Source organism: Entelurus aequoreus, linkage group LG28 (genome assembly GCF_033978785.1).
Source record: "Entelurus aequoreus isolate RoL-2023_Sb linkage group LG28, RoL_Eaeq_v1.1, whole genome shotgun sequence".
Classification (NCBI taxonomy): Eukaryota; Metazoa; Chordata; class Actinopteri; order Syngnathiformes; family Syngnathidae; genus Entelurus; species Entelurus aequoreus.
The window spans coordinates 19067035-19090714 of NC_084758.1; the positions used below are offsets into that span (position 1 = coordinate 19067035).

Sequence of the window (23680 nt, forward strand, 5' to 3'; positions counted from 1 at the left end):
TTCAAACCTTAACAAAATATATGGATTTTTTTTTTTTTAACCTTTAGGGCTCCCGGGGACCATAAAGGGTCTCAGTCATTAAACTGTTAAAAATAAGTCAAATTATTATTATTTTTTATTTAACGCTTACAGTAAATCTCAATATCAACTTGAGGTTGATATAAAGTAAAAAAAAAAAAAAAGTTTTCTGTCAAAGACAACTTTGTTTTTTATAGTAAAACTGAAATATTAAGTATTTAGTATTTAGAGCCTTAAAAGATCAATAATGCAGGACACCATTGATTTTAATTATTTAATATTTTTTAATTAATCACAGTGAAAAGTTAAATAAAATCCTACTAAATATATTTGGGGTCCAAAAGGTCCCCAACTCATAAAGTGATACATTTTTATTAGTTTTATTTTACTTTTAACACTTAAATTACGAGATCAACTTCAGATATATCTGTCGATTTTATGCTGGAACAATTATTTTGTTTGTTTTATGCTCTTTTGTCAAATAAAATTTTGATGTTTTTATATGGCAACCACACAATATATGCAATATTTTTTCCACATAAAACATTTTAACCCTGTAAGACCCAAATATAGAAAAACCTAAAAAAAAAAATTAAATTGACCTTTCAGATGTTGTTGTAGGAGGCATTTGATGCAGAAATTGAAGAGTTAAAAAAAAAAATGTTTAGGTATGTTTTTAGAGAAATGTTGTAATATTGCAACATTGGGCTTTGATGGGAGCAGAATTTCTGTATTTGTACTCACGTTGTCTGAACAACTAAGGGTTCATTTGCAGAGTTGATTGCTACCGTAACGGTATATACCATTAATAATAATCACACATTAGTTATATTTTTATGAAGTTATTTATTACAAATATAAAAAATATGAAACAAGATAAAACTCTTAAAAAACGCTGTTTTCCCCCTCTTTTTTTCTTTTCATGACATTGGTCGTGAAGACTTTCATTGGTGGTGAAAGTCCTAAAAACAGTCCCTGTCGTCTGTAAAACGTCTGTAGAATGTATACTATCCATGTATAGAGAAAATACTTCAGGCAGTGATGTAGTGGAGGGAATACAACCTGTTTGAGCCCACTGCAACAAGCCAGCTATTTGACTACCACATTCACCAAGTGTTGTATAATTGCAACAATTATATAACAAGCTCTAAATGAAATTTGATGCATCTGTTCCACAATAACTACATATGTACATGCTCTAGACATTGTAATAACAACCAAAAAATATATAAAATACATTTTAATTACTTGAAGCTGATGAATCCAGTCCAATGAAACAAATAGATTTTGTTTGAAGGAAACCTTGAGAGGTTGTGTGAGTTCATGGCCAGAAGGCGTGACTTATAAACAAATGTACGATCCAATAGCCTTGTGAGACTGAACAATAGGAAACAATGACTATGTAAATGTGGTAAACAAATATAAATATATATAACAGATTGTTTTTTAGGATGGTTAAAGGTAACGTTGTAATTTTACAACAAGGTGTGTTACAGGGTTAAAGTGATATTTTTTAAGTAATAATTCATTATAACATAGTTTTTTAGTCTTTTTTTTTTTTTAACAATGGCAAAAAAAAGAAAAATAAACAAAGACAAAAGCCTGCATGGCAGCTTTTGTGTCAACATTGCAACTTTTTCTTGTTAGATTTCACCTCATTCCACTTTTTTAAAATGTTTTTTTTGAATTTTTGCAATATCAATTTTGCAATTTTTGCAGAATGTGTGGCGGGCCGGTAAACAATTAGCTGCGGGCCGCAAATGGCCCCCGGGCCGCACTTTGGACACCCCTGGTGTAGGCGGTACACTTTTCCACCAATAGTGACAGTAATGACAATAAAAAACAAACAGAAGTCTGGAGCTAAAGTCATAGAGAAATTTCTTAAGCGCACAAAATATGACTAAAGTGGTGAAGCTGTATTTTCATTTGCACTTTAATTGTACTGACAGTTTAGTTAAACATATTTAGTATTAATTTAGTCTATTTCTTTTAGCACAACATAATACATATTGTATGTAAAAGTATTTTTTTCTATGCAGCCTGACCTAAGCCTAAGGTTTATTTGTTAAATTAATATCATTTTTGTGATTACATCATTTGACAAGGTAGTAAACTATAAGTAGGTTAGATACAATTATTGAATCTGATCAAAATCAAGAGTAAGGTTATCAATCAATCAATCAATGTTTGTTTATATAGCCCTAAATCACAAGTGTCTCAAAGGGCTGCACAAGCCACAACGACATCCTCGGTTTAGAGCCCACATAAGGGCAAGGAAAAACTCACAACCCAGTGGGATGTCAATGCGAATGACTATGAGAAACCTTGGAGAGGAGCGCAGATGTGGACCCGGATGCAATGGACGTCGAGTGGGTCTAGCATAATATTGTGAAAGTCCAGTCCATAGTGGATCTAACATAATAGTGAGACATACATATAAACATATACATTGTTAGTGTTGTTTACTTGAGTCATATTGCAGTCTACACATATCTCTTATGTGTGACTGCCATCTACTGGTCACTCTTATCATTGCACCATGTACCAAAAAAAAAAAAAAAGAAGCTTTGAGGTCGATAAGCAAAACCAGAATTATTCCATACATTAGGCGCACTGTCGAGTTTTGAGGGGAAAAAAAACACGATTTTAACTGCGCCTTATAGTCTGGAAAATACGGTAATGAAGGATAAAACGCAGAATGAAAAGAACTGCGAGATGCAGCAGATAACGATTCAGACCTGCAAGTCTGGTCGTCATCCCTGGAAACACACAACTTTGTCTTAAACATGGAGAAAGTCGTCAGTGCTTGATTGGATGAAACGTTCCTTTTCTTGATCCTTGTCTGCACCGCCTGACAAGATCCGCGACTCACTCAGAGGTCTTCGATCACGCCAATGAGGTTAAACTCAAAGAATTTGGCCCTTAGAACCGCGCCATGAACACAATAATATCAAACATCTGTTTGAGGGTTGCATCATAGGGATTCTTAATGTGGAGATTCATCAAATTGTACTCCTCGGTTAATCAGGACTCGTCGCATTCGTCCCGCCCAAAAGAACGTTTAGTTTTGAAATATTTGACTCGTGCTTTCATTTTGAAAGTGTTACACAGAGTCAGGTCCCTGAACGCCTCTTCGCTCCGACTCTGGGGGAGACAAGAAACTGCAGGCCATCTTCCAAACAGTGTCTACCCTAGAGCAGTGGTTCTTAACCTTGTTGGAGGTACCAAACCCCACTAGTTTCATACGCGCATTCACCGAACCCTTCTTCAGTGAAAAAAATAAATAAAACATTCTTAATTTAATCCTAATTTATAAATATTAATCATGAAATTATGTTATTATATTAAAGAAATACTAATAAAGATATATTTTACAAACATAAAGTTACAGGAATGTACACATGATCCCATGTTTACATCTCATTGTGCAACATGTGAATGTTTTAGGGCAGTGGTTCTTAACCTGGGTTCGATCGAACCTTAGGGGTTCGGTGAGTCGGCCTCAAGGGTTCGCCAGAGCCTCCGCCGCTGAGGTCAAGACACACCCGACTCATCGTGTAGATAAAAACTTCTCCCTATCAGCGTATTATAGATACCCCCAAACAATGTTCCCTCTGTCCCAAACCTGACTAAATAACAAGTTCAATGTTTTATTATTATAATCAAATGACAGCAGCCATTTCCATGAGATTATTTTCTAATATTAGTGTTTTGGCCCACCTACAATGACAATACCAAAAAAATATTGTTTTTCATGAGCTGTGTTCTAGTATTGTATGTCTGAGTGGGAGTCCTGCTTTGGAAATAATTTGTACCCCTTTCAGATATCGCATTTAGTTCCCACTAAAACATTCACATGTTGCACAATGAGATGTAAACATGGGATCATGTGTACATTCCTGTAACTTTCTGTTTGTAAAATATATCTTTATTAGTATTTCTTTAATATAATAACATCATTTAATGATGAATATTTATAAATTACTTGTGCAGCCCTTTGAGACACACGTGATTTAGGACTATATAAATAAACTTGGATTGATTGATTGATTATTAGTCTACTTGTTCATTTACTGTTAATATCTGCTTACTTTCTCTTTTAACATGTTCTATCTACACTTCTGTTAAAATGTAATAATCACTTTTTCTGCTGTTGTTTGATACTTTACATTAGTTCCCACTAAAACATTCACATGTTGCACAATGAGATGTAAACATGGGATCATGTGTACATTCCTGTAACTTTCTGTTTGTAAAATATATCTTTATTAGTATTTCTTTAATAAAATAACATAATTTCATGATTAATATTTACAAATTACGATTAAATTAAGAATGTTTTATTATTATTTTTCACTGAAGAAGGGTTCGGTGAATGCGCATATGAAACTGTTGGGGTTCGGTAGCTCCAACAAGGTTGAGAACCACAGTTTTAGTGGGAACTAAACGCGATATCTGAAAGGTTTGATCGAACCCAGGTTACGAACCACTGCCCTAGAGTCATATAACTTAGTATGTGACACTTGTTAACTGTTAACGTGCTAACTTTAGCATGCTAGCACCCTAACATTAAAGTACTAACTTTTTTAGCTAACTTTACATTTTTTTCTCTAATTACACAGCCATACACCTTAAAGTCATATAACTTGGTATGTGACACATGCTAAACGTTAGCATGCTAACATTAAAGTGCTAGCTTTTTGAGCTAATTTTGCAACCGTTTACCTTAGGGTGATATAACTTGGTATGGGACAGTTGTTAACTGTTCGTGTGCTAACGTTAGCATGCTAGCAAGCTAACTTAAGCATGCTAACTTTCATGTAATTTTACACTTTTTTCTCTATTTCCACTGCCATACACCTACATACATGCTAAATGTTAGCATTTTAATGCTAGCATTCTAACATTTTGTGCTAGCTCTGTAGCTCTTTTTGTACAGTTACAAGTAAAACTCACGGATTCTGACCATAGACATATATAAAGCTAGATGACTCACCCGCGCTGCTGGCCGATGGAGACCGACGTTGCCACATGGCGGCCATCTTGCGTCGGGCAGCACGCCCACTCATAACATGAATGTCTATGGTGCATGTACTATTGAAATAACCATAGCTTGCTCAATTTTCAACCGATTTTCAAACGGGTTGGTTTGTTATAAACGTCAGAGATGTAGTTATGATACTGCATACTTATAATGGACTTTCATATGAAAATAATATTAAGCAGATAGGTAAAGCAATAGCTATACACACACACACACACACAGTATTTATATTACACATTTACCGAGATATTTTTTATATATAAAAAAAAATATATATATATATAAATAAATAAATACAATTCCATTTATTTTATTATATTGTTAATATTTATGTTATTTTATAATACATTTTAAAATTTAAATATATTTACATTTTATATATAAAAATCTGTCTCATGTTGCCACTCTGTAAGCTAAGAGTTGTTAATTTAGCAATGCCTTAGCTTGAATGACAGGGACACAACTAATGACAATAGCATAGATATTCACACCTTTATCAGAAGAACCAAACCAACATAAAATTATCTCACAGACAGTAGGTCCTGGCCAGTTCTGTCTCATTTATCACAAATATTTTGACATTAAATCTTCATATCGTCCCATTCCTAACCAATACCTTCCATAACCTGAAACTTTCTAGAAACCCATGAAGGTCTGTGATTGGTTTTGTATTTAGGTTCTGGATTTGGAAACAAATCCAGAACCTTTGAAATGCGTTACCACTACACAGCACGGTGCGCTGAGTTCCTGTAGTCGAAAAAAGCCCAAGAACAACTTGGTGTGGTGTGGAGGGGATGTAGGAAGCAGGGGCAGGTGGGGAGAGATGGGGCTTCAAGGTTCAAGGTTATTTTATTTTGTCTTGGAGACAAGGACCAGCTGCACACAATACAATACAGTACAACACAAAACCAATAAGACACACGGTGCACACACAGTTGGAGCTAATGCCCTTTGAAAAGGACTGCTTTGGTGAGCTTCTGTCTCATGTTGCCACTCTGTAAGCTCAGAGTATTGATTTTTGCAATGTGGTGCAGCCTTAGCTTGAAAAACAGGGACACAACTAATGTTACCAGCGTATGGTGGTGACTGTCAATGCCATACTGTGTGTCGCCGATGTGCTCCCCGAGCAAAAACACATCCTCTGAACCTATCCTCTTCCGCACAATGTAGAGGACCTCTAGCAGTTTGATGGGCTGTGATCGTCTGGAATCTGCTGATGCCTGGCGAATGACCCACTCTGCTGCCCTGACGACCCTCACCGTGCCTTCAGACGGAATCACCAGGCCTCCATTGTTTCTTAGAGTCAGCAGGTGGTAGCTCTTGTCCTTACTGGCAGATGCAGCGTCCGTCACCAGGCTGGCACGGCAGACATCACAGGACAGCTTCTTCACCGTCCGTCGCACAACAAATCCTGAAATTAGAGGTAGACCGATTAATAATATAATAACTTATAATAATAATTAATAAGCATGGGGAAATTAGGGGGACATTTCTTTTTTAGTACTATCGTCTGATTAATTGGCCATCGTTTTCCCCCAGATTTTGACTATTGGCACTATCGGTTATAGGCAAAATACACTATCGGTCGACCTCTACCTGAAATGTACACGAGAGCGTTGTCCACAAGACCATCGAAGCGGGTGGGAAGGTAGCTGTGGTCATGTACAAGGGCAGGAATGTCAGCAAACGGGGATGGAAGATCTTCTCTTTGTTCTGCAGAGGACATATCTACAGCTGACAGGTTTGTAGATGTGTCGATGTGGTAGGACTGGGCAGCAGAGGACATTGCTACAGCTGGTAGGGACTCTGTGTCATCCTGTGCAGTCACATTGCCTTTGCTGCTTGGTTTAACAACCCCACACCGGGCCATCAGCTTTCGGAAGATGTACTTGAACTGGCTGGCATTAGGGTTGTTATTCCAGCCACCTTAAAATAAACACAAGATATACGAGTATATTACACATATATATTCAATATATCTTTATGCTTTAAAAAAAAAAAGACAAATTAGAACTAGCCACCCCTGAATGATCTTTCCACATAAATTAAGTTGAATGACATCATCATACAATTCAGACTGTATCACAGTGGTGACAAATTCTGCAAACAGATAGACAAACACACAGACATTTTACTAAATACTAAAAATAGTTTGTGACACTTCCAGATACTGTATATGTCTTCAGAACCACATTTTTCCCAAAAAAAAACAAAAAACATATGGACCGACAAACTGAAAACAATACGAGCATTTGCTGACACTTCGTGTCACTTAGTGTTGCGGCTGGTAAATATGAATTATGAACCCTACCGGATGCTCTGATGGAGTTAAAGAGAAGCTCCAAGTGGTCCTGGCTGAACCTGTAGGTCAGGACATATCGCTGTCCTTCAAGCAGCACAGGAACCATTGACATCAACGTGTCGATATTGATGATGAAGCCCAGGATAGAGAGGAACCTTCAAAAGCAAATATTGTATTACTATGATGATCCTGCCAAAACAGGACACAAGAAAGCAGGGATGCAAACACAAACGGTATAGGGTGAAAATAGTGAATGCTCCCAGAGCAGCACTTCTCAGGGAGCTGCCAGGGCAGACACAAATCCACATTTCACACAATTCACTTCATTGCCACATTTGGGGGAAAAAAGGGGGCCGTAACCTAAAGCTGACTAGTTTGCATCCCTGATCTTAAATGTATAATCAGTGTGAGGTTTAGGATCCTTAAAAATACTTTTAGGACACTAAACCTGCTTGAATCAATTCACAACAGAGCATGCAGACCATGCAATACATACCATTTTGACACCTGCATCTGGGGGGGGGGGGGGGGGGGGGACTGAACACAAGAGAATTGGAACAGAGACAAATTTGCAGACAGCAAACACATTGGAGCAAGATAGTATCATATGAATAATACGTACCACTTTATGAACTCAATGCAGAAGAGTAGGGCATCTCATTAACTCGATGCAGACAGGAAAGAGCATCTTATGAACTTGATGCAGAAGAGTAGAGCATCTCATGAACTCGATGTAGACAGGACAGAACATCTTACAGGACAGAGCATCTTATTAACTCGATGCAGACAGGAGGACAGAGCATCTGAACTCGATGCAGAAGTTTCCTGCAGTTTCCTCACTCTCGCTGAGGCTTCTTTGAGTTTGGCCTTTATAGCCTTGGGGCAAGCAGGCAATGCGTATAGGTGGTCAGTGGCCTGCCGCTTGCGGCTCTTTCGCCTCTCTCCAGTGGCTCCCTGTTGCTTTGGCAAAATATACAAATATATAAATATTAGTAATATGTTAATTAATAACAGTTACTTTTTTAACAATTCAATGTTCACTTATCAATGCTGTGAGCCTAAATCAATTTTTATGTTCTCCAATTCTCCAACAGAAAACACAACTCAGCATACTTTTAAGAAATTGATCTTAATAGGCTTGTCCCCTTATAAGGCAAAAATATGTTTTGTGGCTCTGGACAAAAATGACTCTTTTGATTGTAAAGGTTGCCTACCCCTGGGTGTAGTTTCAATGTTCGCACATGTTTATTCATCCAAGTGTATGAGTGACAGAGCAAGTGAGATAGCCAGTGGTTCTCAAACTTTTTACACAGAGTACCACCTCAATATAATAATATGACAAGCCAAGACCAATGGACACATTTGTCCGTGTACGGACATGTTGATGACACCTGGACATTCCACATGCAAATACTCACAACATCAGGCTGAGGTTCATCCTGAGACAAGTCCATTGGCAGGTTGTCTTCCGCTCTTCTAGCAGTGGTTGTGCTTCTTGTTGCTATCGGCTAAAATAAACATAAGAGTGAAAAAAAACATATTGAGTGTCTAAAATGTGCTGTAATAAGCAACACATTATTTCTTCCTAAACTTGCAGAAAGAAAAACTAAAGTGTGACATTTAATCACATATTTATATATTGATATATCAATCTTATACACCTTGAATTCTTGTTGGTCAATGATACACATACCCTTTGAAGATGAGCTGGAAAGTTGAAAATTGTTGGCACAACACCATCTTTAAGCCGGACAGTCTGCCCCGTCCTGTCAAAATCCTCACTCCTAAAGTGCTCACTGCAGAGCACTGTCCTGCCAGAGGCAACAAAACCATCCCTTCTTAGGGCAAGTTCCCACTGCCTCTTCCTCTCTCCGGTTTTGGGAAACCTTAAAAACGTGAGAAAGGTAGCCAGATATATAAATTATTGTCAACATTTTCCACCCTTCTTTCCTTTAACATTAAGGGTAAGGACAAAAATACACACCTAAATTATCATATTTTTGGGGTAATTGTATGTATGTATGTATGTATGTATGTATGCATGTATGTATGCATGTATGCATGTATGTGCATGTATGCATGTATGTACTTTAAGAATAAGACAACCACACTAAAAGAGTTATAAGAAAGGTGTCCAAAAGAAACATTCAATTGTGTAAAAAGCCTTGGGTCAACAACAATCTTGCAATACTATTATCTCACATAGCCCCGCTGTTCCTGTGTAGCAGGACCTGTATTGTACATACATCCACTAAGTAACTAACGATTATCCTAATTATAGTCATAATATTGTCATATCTTACCGGTGAAAGGTGATCCCACGGGTTCTCGTTTTGAGACTACGGCGATTAGAGCATCCGTAGGCTGCACAAAAGTCAGGCATCTTCACTGGTAGGCGTAGTTCTGTAAACACAAAGCCAGCAATTTCCTGTATCATAATGTAAGATGTTTTTAACAAACCAAACCGCTTGGAAATCATGTGCAACTTAAGTTATGTTGAAAAGAAAGAGCAATTCTGCCTCTCCCACTGATCCTTTTCCCATGAAACGAGCTAACAAAATTGTTCAGCTAACTTAGCTAACGTTAATAGGTACAGCTGGCCAGGGACAAACATACAACCTTATTTTTTAAGTCGTTTTTCGAACAGAAAAGCTGCAATTTCAACATGTCCAAGCATCCTGAATCATAGCCACGTTAATAACGTGTGTAATAAACAAAACCGTTTGTAAATCCGTCAAGATTTCAGCGAGTTAAGAGTATTTTTGTTTGTGCAGATCACTCACCTTACAACAGCTACCATAGAACGTACCAGAATAGTTGACCGTCACAAGATGGCCGCCGGTGAACTACGCTGGAGACTCCGCCTTGCGCCATCTACTGATATATATCTATGATAGAACGTACCAGAATAGTTGACCGTCACAAGATGGCCGCCGGTGAACTACGCTGGAGACTCCGCCTTGCGCCATCTACTGATATATATCTATGATTCTGACAGTCGGAACCATCCTAAAAGTACGGCGGCTTCCGGCGACCCCCGGCCAGAGATCCAGGGCACAGATAGCAGGCCCATCAAAATTTCCGCGTGAATTTTCAAGTTATTATTATTACTATTCTCCAGATTTTGGCGCGCTTTACCTTCCATTTTTCTCTATTTGACCTTAAATAAAATAGTATACATACAAGACAACTTGTCTTTTAGTAGTAAGTAAACAAACAAAGGCTCCTAATTTAGTCTGCTGACATATGCAGTAACATATTGTGTCATTTATCTACCTATTATTTTGTCAACATTATTAAAGACAAGTGGTAGAAAATGAATGTCGTTGTGGCTTGTGCAGCCCTTTGAGACACACGTGATTTAGGGCTATATAAATAAACTTTGATTGATTGATTGATTATTAGTCTACTTGTTCATTTACTGTTAATATCGGCTTACTTTCTCTTTTAACATGTTCTATCTACACTTCTGTTAAAATGTAATTATCACTTATTCTGCTGTTGTTTGATACTTTGATACCGGCGTCAAAATGTAAACAAACGCCATTGGTGGATCTACACCTAACATCCACTGTAATGATACCAAGTACAATAGCGTATCTAGTCGATACTACTATGATTACGTCTATATTTTTTGGCATCACATCTTCTTTCATTTTTTTTTTTTTTAAATGTATATTATGTTTATAAACTCAGGAAATTTTGAATATGACCATTGTATGATCCTCTTATCAGATTGATACCCACATTTTTGGTATCACCCAAAACTAATGTAAAGTATCAAACAACGGAATAAAAAGTAATTATTACATTTTAACAGAAGTGTAGATAGAACATGTTAAAAGAGAAAGTAAGCAGATATTAACAGTAAATGAACAAGTAGATGAATAATCAATCAATCAATCAAAGTTTATTTATATAGCCCTAAATCACGTGTGTCTCAAAGGGCTGCACAAGCCACAACGACATTCATTTTCTACCACTTGTCTTTAATAATGTTGACAAAATAATAGGTAGATAAAGGACACAATATGTTACTGCATATGTCAGCAGCTAAATTAGGAGCCTTTGTTTGTTTACTTACTACTAAAAGACAAGTTGTCTTGTATGTTTACTATTTTATTTAAGGAGAAATAGAGAAAAATGGAAGGTAGAGCGCGCCAAAATCTGGAGAATAGTAATAATAATAACTTGAAAATTCACGCGGAAATTTTGATGGGCCTGCTATCTGTGCCCTGGATCTCTGGCCGGGGGTCGCCGGAAGCCGCCGTACTTTTAGGATGGTTCCGACTGTCAGAATCCGTGAGTTTTACTTGTAACTGTACAAAAAGAGCTACAGAGCTAGCATAAAATGTTAGAATGCTAGCATTAAAATGCTAACATTTAGCATGTATGTAGGTGTATGGCAGTGGAAATAGAGAAAAAAGTGTAAAATTAGATGAAAGTTAGCATGCTTAAGTTAGCTTGCTAGCATGCTAACGTTAGCACACGAACAGTTAACAACTGTCCCATACTAAGGTAAACGGTTGCAAAATTAGCTCAAAAAGCTAGCACTTTAATGTTAGCATGCTAACGGTTAGCATGTGTCACATACCAAGTTATATGACTTTAAGGTGTATGGCTGTGTAATTAGAGAAAAACTGCATATGTCAGCAGCTAAATTAGGAGCCTTTATTTGTTTACTTACTACTAAAAGACAAGTTGTCTTGTATGTTCACTATTTTATTTAAGGACAAACTTGCAATAAGAAACATATGTTTAATGTACTCTAAGATTTTTTGTTGAAATAAAGCCAACAATGCAATTTTTTGTGGTCCCCCTTTATTTAGAAACGTATCAAAATGATTTTGGTCACTAGTCACAACTGTAGAAACCAAGCTTCACTGGACTGGACTTCAAGACGAGGCCACTTTTATTTGTGCTTGTCCTGCTTAACTTCAAGTCACGGCATTAACTACATCGGCGAGTAATTCACTTTAAAAGCCCGCCATCGCCATCTCACTGCAGTCGACCGACCGTGAGGCCGATCTATAAAAGTCCTTTCCAACCTAACAAGAGCGGATGTTTGCCATCCCAGCCGTTACAGTGTCAACATGGAGGTGTGTAGTCTATGTGCTCCTTGGCCGTCACACCTGGGATTTCCCGCCGTCCTCTCCGCCATCAGCGTGTAGATGCACTTTGATCTCATGTTGTTTCCGAGCGACATGTTTGTTCCAGAAGGTGGAAAAAAACATCTGGGGCTGCACATCTGTAAGTCCAAGGGGCTCAAATCTATTGTTTCATGTCCTTTAAGTGAGAGGGTACGTAGAAGTGTGCGTCACGCTGTTTGGACGCAAGTGAGAACACACGGCGGCGCCTTTGGCCGAGAGGCTTTTGTTGACATTCCATCTTCATTCCTGCAGTCGAGGCTAAACCACGAACTCCTTCTGACTCACACTCCACTTGTTCTTCTTCCTTTCGCGGTGAAATGTCTGGCTCTTGGTGTTGATAGGAGTGAGATGACGGTTGAATTGATGGCCTAAAAGCTGCTACCCGGCAAATAAAAGATGACTTTCTTAAGGATGGCGTCCGAGTTTGACCTCAAAATACAAAACCCAAAACCGGTGAAGTTGGCACGTTGTGTAAATGGTAAATAAAAACAGAATACAATGATTTACAAATCCTTTTCAACTTATATTCAGTTGAATAGACAGCAAAGACAACACAACGAGGGGCATTTTTACCACTGTGTTACATGGCCTTTCCTTTTAACAACACTCAGTAAACGTTTGGGAACTGAGGAGACACATTTTTTAAGCTTTTCAGGTGGAATTCTTTCCCATTCTTGCTTGATGTACAGCTTAAGTTGTTCAACAGTCCGGGGGTCTCCGTTGTGGTATTTTAGGCTTCATAATGCGCCACACATTTTCAATGGGAGACAGGTCTGGACTACAGGCAGGCCAGTCTAGTACCCGCACTCTTTTACTATGAAGCCATGTTATTGTAACACGGGGCTTAGCATTGTCTTGCTGAAATAAGCAGGGGCGTCCATGATAACGTTGCTTGGATGGCAACATATGTTGCTCCAAAACCTGTATGTACCTTTCAGCATTAATGGCGCCTTCACAGATGTGTAAGTTACCCATGTCTTGGGCACTAATACACCCCCATACCATCACAGATGCTGGCTTTTGAAATTTGCGCCTATAACAATCCGGATGGTTCTTTTCCTCTTTGGTCTCATCAACGTCACGACGTCCACAGTTTCCAAAAACAATTTGAAATGTGGACTCGTCAGACCACAGAACACTTTTCCACTTTGCATCAGTCCATCTTAGATGAGCTCGGGCCCAGCGAAGCCGGTGGGGTTTCTGGGTGTTGTTGATAAATGGCTTTGGCTTTGCATAGTAGAGTTTTAACTTGCACTTACAGATGTAGCGACCAACTGTAGTTACTGACAGTGGTTTTTCTGAAGTGTTCCTGAGCCCATGTGGTGATATCCTTTACACACTGATGTCGCTTGAGGGATCGAAGGTCCATAATATCGTCGCTTACGTGTGATTTCTCTAGATTCTCTGAACCTTTTGATGATATTACGGACCGTAGATGGTGAAATCCCTCAATTCCTTGCAATAACTCGTCGAGAAATGTTGTTCTTAAACGGTTCGACAAATTTGCTCAGGCATTTGTTGACAAAGTGGTGACCCTCGCCCCGTCCTTGTTTGTGAATGACTGAGCATTTCACGGAAGCTGCTTTTATACCCAAACATGGCACCCACCTGTTCCCAATTAGCCTGTTCACCTGTGGGATGTTCCAAATAAGTGTTTGATGATTGTTTCTCTGTCTTTTTTGCCACTTGTGCCAGCTTTTTTCGAAACATGTCGCAGGCATCAAATTCCAAATGGGTTAATATTTGCAAAAAATAACGTTTTCCGGTTTCGAACGTTAAGTATCTTGTCTTTGCAGTCTATTCAATTTAATATAGGTTGAAAAGGGTTTGCAAATCATTATATTTTGTTTTTATTTACCTTTTACACAACGTGCCAACTTAACTGGTTTTGGGGTTTGTAGAACCGCATATTTTAGGGGTTTGTTGTGCCAACTAGCAGTCGGCGGCTCGTTACTCAAACAACAATCAGCCCTCGTAAGTCGAGGTACCGCTATACTTTAGAGTAGGGATGATACTCGAAACCGGTTTTCCCGGTTGTTTGATAAGAAAAGAACCGAGTCCTCGGACTCGAATCCCTTTTTGAGAACCGGTACCCGTTATCGAGACCACTATAGTAAAGGAAAAGAGTTGATTCTTTATTCGAATCCCGTCCCGACCAGAAATGCTCCGTGAGACATCACAAGAAATGACATCACGTAGCTCAGTCATTAGGTGCAGATAGCGAAAGCAGGAAAACAATGGACGGGAAAAAGCGCTCCAAGGTGTAATAAAGTTCAAAACAAAAGCTATCGTCCATCGAATAAATTTACTGAGAGATTTGAGCAGGGTAAAACACATGACGGACACTTTTACGACCAACCGGAAACATAGCAACCAGGCTAGCAACGCACCTCCTTTACGGCAGCTGTCGCAACCTTCTTAAAACAACTGCAGCACATACATATATATACAACATATCTCCCTTTTTTAACTTTTGTTTGTCTTTCCTTGTAAACAAAACAAAATCACACTGTAGATGTGTTGTCTGTCTAATTATAAATAATGCAGACGAGGCGTGTTGGCTGAGTTCTTGACGTTTACTTTCACGGCGTGGCAACATGCAACACTTTTCGGGGCTACCGCGCATGCTCGTAACTCCCGTTGCATGCTGGGTAGTGTAGTTGTTATATCCTCTCGCTCATAACATTTTTCCTCCTATAAAGAAATAATGTTAACTCAATAAAGTGTATTTCTTTTTTTAGCTTTAACTTTTCATTTTTTTTTAGCATTGTAACCACATTTGCTAAGAACTTTTCTCTTCATAGAATTTTCTTTCAATAAAGAAATAAAGTGCAAAAATGTCAAAGCATCATAACAAACAGTTATGTCAAATAGCAGCAGAGGTGCACTTTTTGGAGAGCTGTATAATTTTCAGTTTTGTGCCCAAGGGACTGATTTTATTTAACACTATATTATTATTTATACACCTGTAGTGATCACAGAGACAGGTTGTTTTTGTGTTACTGTATATATTTGTTTCTCTGAAAAATCCCACTTAATATACTTTGGGTAACAACAGTCAATATTTATTTTTTTATTTTTTTAGGTGGGTAACAGTCAATATTTATTTATTTATTAGATTTTATATTTTTATTATATAATAAAAGTGAGCTTTTGTTAAACCAAATATTGTGTTTTTTTCCCCATATACAACAACCTATCTGGACTCGATAAGAGAATCGATAAGGAATCGGTTCGATAAGAGGATTCGATACTAGGCTCGAACTCGATAATTCCTTATCAAACATCATCCCTACTTTAGAGTAGTCAATGTAGAGCTTTAAAAGCAAGACGTTTGTTACTATCCACTAGAAAACACAACACACATCCATTATTGTCCAAGCAGCTGGCAACACAATGAACACATTCCCAGCAAATCGAATGAGTGAACGTAATATCGACCTTATCTCAGCTTGACTTGTGTAAGACTCGCTCCAAACGTTGCACACTCTCTGGAAGTGTTTGGGAAGTTTCCCAGGAGGTGAAATATGATCACAGTAAATGACGCTGAGAGGAGGCTTATGCAAAACAAGATCTTTCCGAGGGGGCCCCGTCAGTAATTCAATTAGACGCTCCAACCCTCCCCGGGGACTGTTTGGATGCCTTCCACCATTCTTCTGCTCGCCGGGGACCAGACTTCCCTCGGCCTTGTAAAGCATGCTCACAGGGGGAATGTCGACGCTCTCTCGCGAAAAAGGTCAGCCGGGCACGGCGCCACCAGTGACCTCACGGCGTTCACGGCGAGCGAGGAATGGTCCGATCCTGCTCCGAAAGCGCGATGGGCGTCGCTAACGCTGGAAGGTTGAACAGTTAGAAGGCAACTTCCTGCACACACATGCACACAATAACTGTACACACGACGTCTCCTTTGTTGCTAGGATACCACTTTTTCCGGATCCTTCCTGAGTAGACTGCTCGGCCGACTGCCGGCACAATGAACACGCTTGTCGGGGGGAGAGAGCGCGATAGCTTGTGGGATTTATGTTCCATGCTTGTGGGGACTCACCTTAAAGTAGCAGAGTTGACTTTATTTGCTTAATTGTTTCATTGTGTCCATTAAACCAGTGGTCCCCAACCTTTTTGTAGCTGAGGACCGGGGGGTGGGGGGGGGTGAAATTTTAAAAAAAAATATATATATATATTTTTTTTTTTTCATAAAGAAATACAATCATGTGTGCTTACGGGCTGTATCCCTGCAGACTGTATTGATCTATATTGATATATAATGTATATATTGTGTTTTTTTATGTTGATTTAATAAAAAATAAAACTTTTTTTTATTTTATTTTTATTTTTTCATAAAGAAATACAATCATGTGTGCTTACGGACTGTATCCCTGCAGACTGTATTGATCTATATTGATATATAATGTATATATTGTGTTTTTTATGTTGATTTAATAAAAAATAAAATTTTTTTTTTTTTTTTTTTTTTTTTTTTCATAAAGAAATACAATCATGTGTGCTTACGGACTGTATCCCTGCAGACTGTATTGATCTATATCAGGGGTCACCAACGCGGTGCCCGCGGGCACCAGGTAGCCCGTAAGGACCAGGGGCCGTACTTATCAAGCTTCTTAGAATGACTCCTAAGAAGTCTGCTAAGAGTTGACTTAAGAGTAAATCAATTCTTCGCTGAAAGCTGCACATAAAAGTTAGTTATCAAGCGTCTTACTCACACTTTCAGCGAAGTGTAGGACTGAATCTTAAGTGTCACACTCAGAGCTGAATTACGACATTACTATGTGCCGTAAACGGAATTTTAGGTGACGTCATTTCTGTGTCCATAGAAATGACCAATCACGGAAGGGAATCCCTTGTCTAAGAATAAAGAAATATCTTGGAAATATTTAAGTGGACAATGGGAGTGTATATTTTGACAATAAACTACAAAATAATACCAAACAAACTAGTCCCCGCCGGCACTCACGCTACCGCTCCCTCTCTTCTATCGCCCACACACTCACTGACGTCACTCACCTCACGGCCACACACATACGCTACTGTCATACCATTTTCTTTCCAATTAATTAATCAGGCAACTAATTTGAAACTGGTGTGGGTGGCTCTATATATACTAGCCCACTGCAGACACATGCAGAAATCAACAAGGAATCGAAAAGTATTAAATCTGTGACAAAAATAATATCCGCTCTGTCTAAACGATACCGTTTGATCAGCTGCTCGTCATCAAAAAAAAAACAACATTGTTCCGTTCCCTGAACGTTCGCGCACGTCTCTCTCGCCTCAGTGCCATCCCCTGCTGGCAACTCCTAACCACTTAAGACACCTCTGAAGGTCTCTTAAATATCGTGGAGAGTAGGAGTGATTCTTAGACTTAAGAACGTTGATAAAAAGCTTTTATTCTTAAGTTTGAGAGTAGGACTAAATTTCGCAAATTCTCAGGACTTAAGTGTAAAATGGCACTCTAAGAAGCTTGGTAAGTACGGCCCCAGATGAGTAGCCCGAGGGCCTTTTCTAAAAATAGCTCAAATAGCAGAACTTACCAGTGAGCTGCCTCTATTTTTGAAATTTTATTTATTTACTAGCAAGCTGGTCTCGCTTTGCTCGACATTTTTAATTCTAAGAGAGACCAAACTCAAATAAAATTTGAAAATCCAAGAAAATATTTTAAAGACTTGGTCTTCGCTAATTGACAAAGAAACAGATAACAGATTTGGTGTCCAGTTCAAAGTGTGACATGATTTATTAAAAAATTTGAGAGTTGACTTTTGTATTTTACATTCAATCAATCAATCAATGTTTATTTATATATGAGTTATTATTTGTACAAACATGGTGCAAAGTAATTCATGATTTGTTAAAAAATGTTAGTGGCTAGCTAGTTAAAATGGGATATTGTGATTTCACAAGACTGTCTTAGAAGTGATCATTTGAAAATGTTCAATTTGAAAAATGTGCACTTAGAGAAAATATAAAAATAAAGTGTTGCATATTGATATTTATCTGTTTCTATATATATTTATTGTGAGAAATCATTAAGATGATCAGTGTTTCCACAAAGATAAATATCATTAATTATTAATAATAACATAGAGTTAAAGGTAAATTGAGCAAATTGGCTATTTCTGGCAATTTATTTAAGTGTGTATCAAACTGGTAGCACTTCGCATTAATCAGTACCCAAGAAGTAGCTCTTGGTTTCAAAAAGGTTGGTGACCCCTGATCTATATTGATATATAATGTATATATTGTGTTTTTTATGTTGATTTAATAAAAAATAAAAAATATTTTTTTTATTTTTTTTTATTTTATTTTTTTTTCATAAAGAAATACAATCATGTGTGCTTACGGGCTGTATCCCTGCAGACTTTATTGATCTATATTGATATATAATGTATATATGGTGTTTTTTATGTTGATTTAATAAAAAATATTTATTTTTTTATTTTTTTTTTTCATAAAGAAATACAATCATGTGTGCTTACGGGCTGTATCCCTGCAGACTGTATTGATATATATTGATATATAATGTATATATGGTGTTTTTTATGTTGATTTAATAAAAAATAAAACTTTTTTTTTTTTTTTTTTTTTTTTTTTTTTTCATAAAGAAATACAATCATGTGTGCTTACGGACTGTATCCCTGCAGACTGTATTGATCTATATTGATATATAATGTATATATTGTGTTTTTTATGTTGATTTAATAAAAAATATATATTTTTTTTTTTATTTTTTTTTTTCATAAAGAAATACAATCATGTGTGCTTACGGGCTGTATCCCTGCAGACTGTATTGATATATATTGATATATAATGTATATATGGTGTTTTTTATGTTGATTTAATAAAAAATAAAACTTTTTTTTTTTTTTTTTTTTTTTTTTTTTTCATAAAGAAATACAATCATGTGTGCTTACGGGCTGTATCCCTGCAGACTGTATTGATCTATATTGATATATAATGTATATATTGTGTTTTTTATGTTGATTTAATAAAAAATTAAAAAAAAATTTTTTTTTTTTTTTTTCATAAAGAAATACAATCATGTGTGCTTACGGGCTGTATCCCTGCAGACTGTATTGATATATATTGATATATAATGTATATATGGTGTTTTTTATGTTGATTTAATAAAAAATAAAACTTTTTTTTTTTTTTTTTTTTTTTTTTTTTCATAAAGAAATACAATCATGTGTGCTTACGGACTGTATCCCTGCAGACTGTATTGATCTATATTGATATATAATGTATATATTGTGTTTTTTATGTTGATTTAATAAAAAATAATTTTTTTATTTTTTTATTTTTTTTTTTCATAAAGAAATACAATCATGTGTGCTTACGGACTGTATCCCTGCAGACTGTATTGATCTATATCAGGGGTCACCAACGCGGTGCCCGCGGGCACCAGGTAGCCCGTAAGGACCAGGGGCCGTACTTATCAAGCTTCTTAGAATTACTCCTAAGAAGTCTGCTAAGAGTTGACTTAAGAGTAAATCAATTCTTCGCTGAAAGCTGCACTTAAAAGTTAGTTATCAAGCGTCTTACTCACACTTTCAGCGAAGTGTAGGACTGAATCTTAAGTGTCACACTCAGAGCTGAATTACGACATTACTATGTGCCGTAAACGGAATTTTAGGTGACGTCATTTCTGTGTCCATAGAAATGACCAATCACGGAAGGGAATCCATTGTCTAAGAATAAAGAAATATCTTGGAAATATTTAAGTGGACAATGGGAGTGTATATTTTGACAATAAACTACAAAATAATACAAAACAAACTAGTCCCCGCCGGCACTCACGCTACCGCTCCCTCTCTTCTCTCGCCCACACACTCACTGACGTCACTCACCTCACGGCCACACACATACGCTACTGTCATAACATTTTCTTTCCAATTCATTAATTAGGCAACTAATTTGAAACTGGTGTGGGTGGCTCTATATATACTAGCCCACTGCAGACACATGCAGAAATCAACAAGGAATCGAAAAGTATTAAATCTGTGACAAAAATAATATCCGCTCTGTCTAAACGATACCGTTTGATCAGCTGCTCGCCATCAAAAAAAAACAAAACATTGTTCCGTTCCCTGAACGTTCGCACACGTCTCTCTCGCCTCAGTGCCATCCCCTGCTGGCAACTCCTAACCACTTAAGACACCTGTGAAGGCCTCTTAAATATCGTGGAGAGTAGGAGTGATTCTTAGACTTAAGAACGTTAATAAAAAGCTCTTATTCTTAAGTTTGAGAGTAGGACTAAATTTCGCAAATTCTCAGGACTTAAGTGTAAAATGGCACTCTAAGAAGCTTGATAAGTACAGCCCCAGATGAGTAGCCCGAGGGCCTTTTCTAAAAATAGCTCAAATAGCAGAACTTACCAGTGAGCTGCCTCTATTTTTCAAATTTTATTTATTTACTAGCAAGCTGGTCTCGCTTTGCTCGACATTTTTAATTCTAAGAGAGACAAAACTCAAATAGAATTTGAAAATCCAAGAAAATATTTTAAAGACTGGGTCTTCGCTAATTGACAAAGAAACAGATAACAGATTTGGTGTCCAGTTCAAAGTGTGACATGATTTATTTAAAAATTTGAGAGTTGACTTTTGTATTTTACATTCAATCAATCAATCAATGTTTATTTATATATGAGTTATTATTTGTACAAACATGGTGCAAAGTAATTCATGATTTGTTAAAAAATGTTAGTGGCTAGCTAATTAAAATGGGATATTGTGATTTCACAAGACTGTCTTAGAAGTGATCATTTGAAAATGTTCAATTTGAAAAATGTGCACTTAGAGAAAATATAAAAAATAAAGTGTTGCATATTGATATTTATCTGTTTCTATATATATTTATTGTGAGAAATCATTAAGATGATCAGTGTTTCCACAAAGATAAATATCATTAATTATTAATAATAACATAGAGTTAAAGGTAAATTGAGCAAATTGGCTATTTCTGGCAATTTATTTAAGTGTGTATCAAACTGGTAGCCCTTCGCATTAATCAGTACCCAAGAAGTAGCTCGTGGTTTCAAAAAGGTTGGTGACCCCTGATCTATATTGATATATAATGTATATATTGTGTTTTTTATGTTGATTTAATAAAAAATAAAAAATATTTTTTTTATTTTTTTTTATTTTTATTTTTTTTCATAAAGAAATACAATAAAGTGTGCTTACGGACTGTATCCCTGCAGACTGTATTGATCTATATTGATTTATAATGTATATATTGTGTTTTTTATGTTGATTTAATAAAAATAAAAATACAAATTTTTTCATAAAGAAATACAATCATGTGTGCTTACGGACTGTATCCCTGCAGACTGTATTGATCTATATTGATATATGATGTATATATTGTGTTTTTTATGTTGATTTAATAAAAAATAAATTATTTTTATTTTTATTTTTTCATAAATAAATACAACCATGTGTGCTTACGGACTGTATCCCTGCAGACTGTATTGATCTATATTGATATATAATGTATATATTGTGTTTTTTATGTTGATTTAATAAAAATAAAAATAAAATTTCTTGTGCGGCCCGGTATCGGTGGTTGGGGACCACTGCATTAAACCATATCCATCTGTATTTAAAATCCGCAAATTACCGTATTTTTCCGATTATAAGTCACAGTTTTTTTCATAGTTCATAAATCTAACAAGCAATTTTTAATGAATTCACCTATTTTGAATGGCTATCCCGCCCTAGCAACAAACTTGCCAACCCTCCCGATTTTTCTGGGAGACTCCCGAATTTCAGTGCCCCTCCCGACAATCTCCCGGGGCAACCATACTCCCGAATATGTCCCGATTTTCACCCGGACATCAACATTAAGGGCGTGCCGTGATAGCACCGCCTTTAACGTCCTCTACAACCTGTCGTCGCGTCCGCTTTATCACCATACAAACATGTTATATTTGGCTTCTGCATACACACGAGAGTGACTGCAAGACATACTTGATCAACAGCCATACAGGTCACACTGAGGGTGGACGTATAAACAACTTTAACACTGTTACAAATATGCGCCGCACTGTGAACCCACACCAAACAAGAATGACAAACACATTTGGGGAGAACATCCGCACGGTAACACAACAGAAACACAACAGAACAAATACCCAGAACCCCTTGCAGCACTAATTCTTCCAGGCTACAATATACACCCCCGCTACCACCAAACCCCGCCCACCTCAACCGACGTACAGAGGGGGGGGTTGATGTGTGGGGGACAGGGTTGGGGGGGGGTTGGTGGAAGTGGGGGTGTATATTGTAGCCTGGAAGAGTTAGTGCTGCAAGGGGTTCTGGGTATTTGTTCTGTTGTGTTTATGTTGTGTTATGGTGCGGATGTTCTCCCGAAATGTGTTTGTCATTCTTGTTTAGTGTGGCGCATAGTTGTAACAGTGATAAAGTTGTTTATACGGTCACCCTCAGTGTGACCTGTATGGCTGTTGATCAAGTATGTCTTGCAGTCACTTTCGTGTGTATGCAGAATACACATGTGACTGGGCCGGCACGCTGTTTGTATGGTGATAAAGCGGACGTGACGACAGGTTGTAGAGGACGTTAGAGGCAGTGCTATTACGGCACACCCTTAATATTGTTGTCCGGGTGAAAATCGGGACAAATTCGGGAGTATGGTTGCCCCGGGAGATTGTCGGGAGGGGCACTGAAATTCGGGAGTCTCCCGGAAAAATGGGGAGGGTTGGCAAGTATGTTGCTAGGGCGGGATAGCCATTCAAAGAAGGTGAATTAATTAAAAAGTGCTTCTTAGATTTTTTTTTAAGAAATCTTTTCTTGCGGCCCAGCCTCACCCAGTTTCTGCATCCAGTGGCCCCCAGGTAAATTGGGTTTGAGACCCCTGCTCTAAGGTGAATGGCTGGGGAATTTGAGAAAAATGAGTACATTTAGCAAAGAAAGTTAGCACTTTAATGTTAGCATGCTTACGTTTGAATGCTAACAGTTTACAAGTGCCACGTACCAAGTTGTACGACTCTGGGGTAAACGGGTGCAAAAACTAGCTCAAAAAGTTAGCGTTAACATTCAGTGTTTCCCACACATTCATTTATTTGTGGTGGGCCGCCACGAAAGAATTACGTCCGCCACAAATAGATTTTTATTTTTTTATTTATTTTTTTGTCCT

The 23680-nt window shown here is 37.4% G+C and overlaps 3 protein-coding genes and 1 long non-coding RNA gene across 11 annotated transcripts in view; 2 read left to right on the forward strand and 2 right to left on the reverse strand.

Annotated features, from left to right (window-relative positions):
- hs3st1 (heparan sulfate (glucosamine) 3-O-sulfotransferase 1) overlaps positions 1–23680 on the forward strand; it is a 362702-nt gene that overhangs the window by 292811 nt on the left and 46211 nt on the right. The window lies entirely within an intron of this gene.
- On the forward strand, positions 5009–7898 carry LOC133644938 (uncharacterized). The gene is made up of 2 exons (XR_009824856.1): positions 5009–6485; positions 6631–7898. It is a non-coding gene; the product is annotated as an uncharacterized LOC133644938 (long non-coding RNA).
- On the reverse strand, positions 5880–8171 carry LOC133644937 (uncharacterized). 2 transcript variants are annotated; one of them, XM_062039700.1, is made up of 4 exons: positions 7987–8171; positions 7374–7519; positions 6659–6988; positions 5880–6473 (listed from the first exon to the last, which is right to left on the reverse strand). In XM_062039700.1, the coding sequence occupies exons 2-4, from the start codon at positions 7474–7476 to the stop codon at positions 6004–6006; spliced, it is 903 nt and encodes a 300-aa protein (XP_061895684.1). In that variant the 5' UTR covers positions 7477–7519; positions 7987–8171; the 3' UTR covers positions 5880–6003. The 2 variants fall into 2 exon arrangements, with proteins under 2 accessions (XP_061895684.1, XP_061895683.1); XM_062039699.1 differs by having other exon boundaries at positions 7861–8171.
- Positions 8085–10251, reverse strand: LOC133645060 (THAP domain-containing protein 6-like). Its single transcript, XM_062039846.1, has 5 exons — positions 9984–10251; positions 9668–9767; positions 9058–9250; positions 8783–8872; positions 8085–8324 (listed from the first exon to the last, which is right to left on the reverse strand). Exons 2-5 carry the CDS (start codon positions 9745–9747, stop codon positions 8085–8087), a joined length of 603 nt encoding a protein of 200 aa, XP_061895830.1. The 5' UTR covers positions 9748–9767; positions 9984–10251.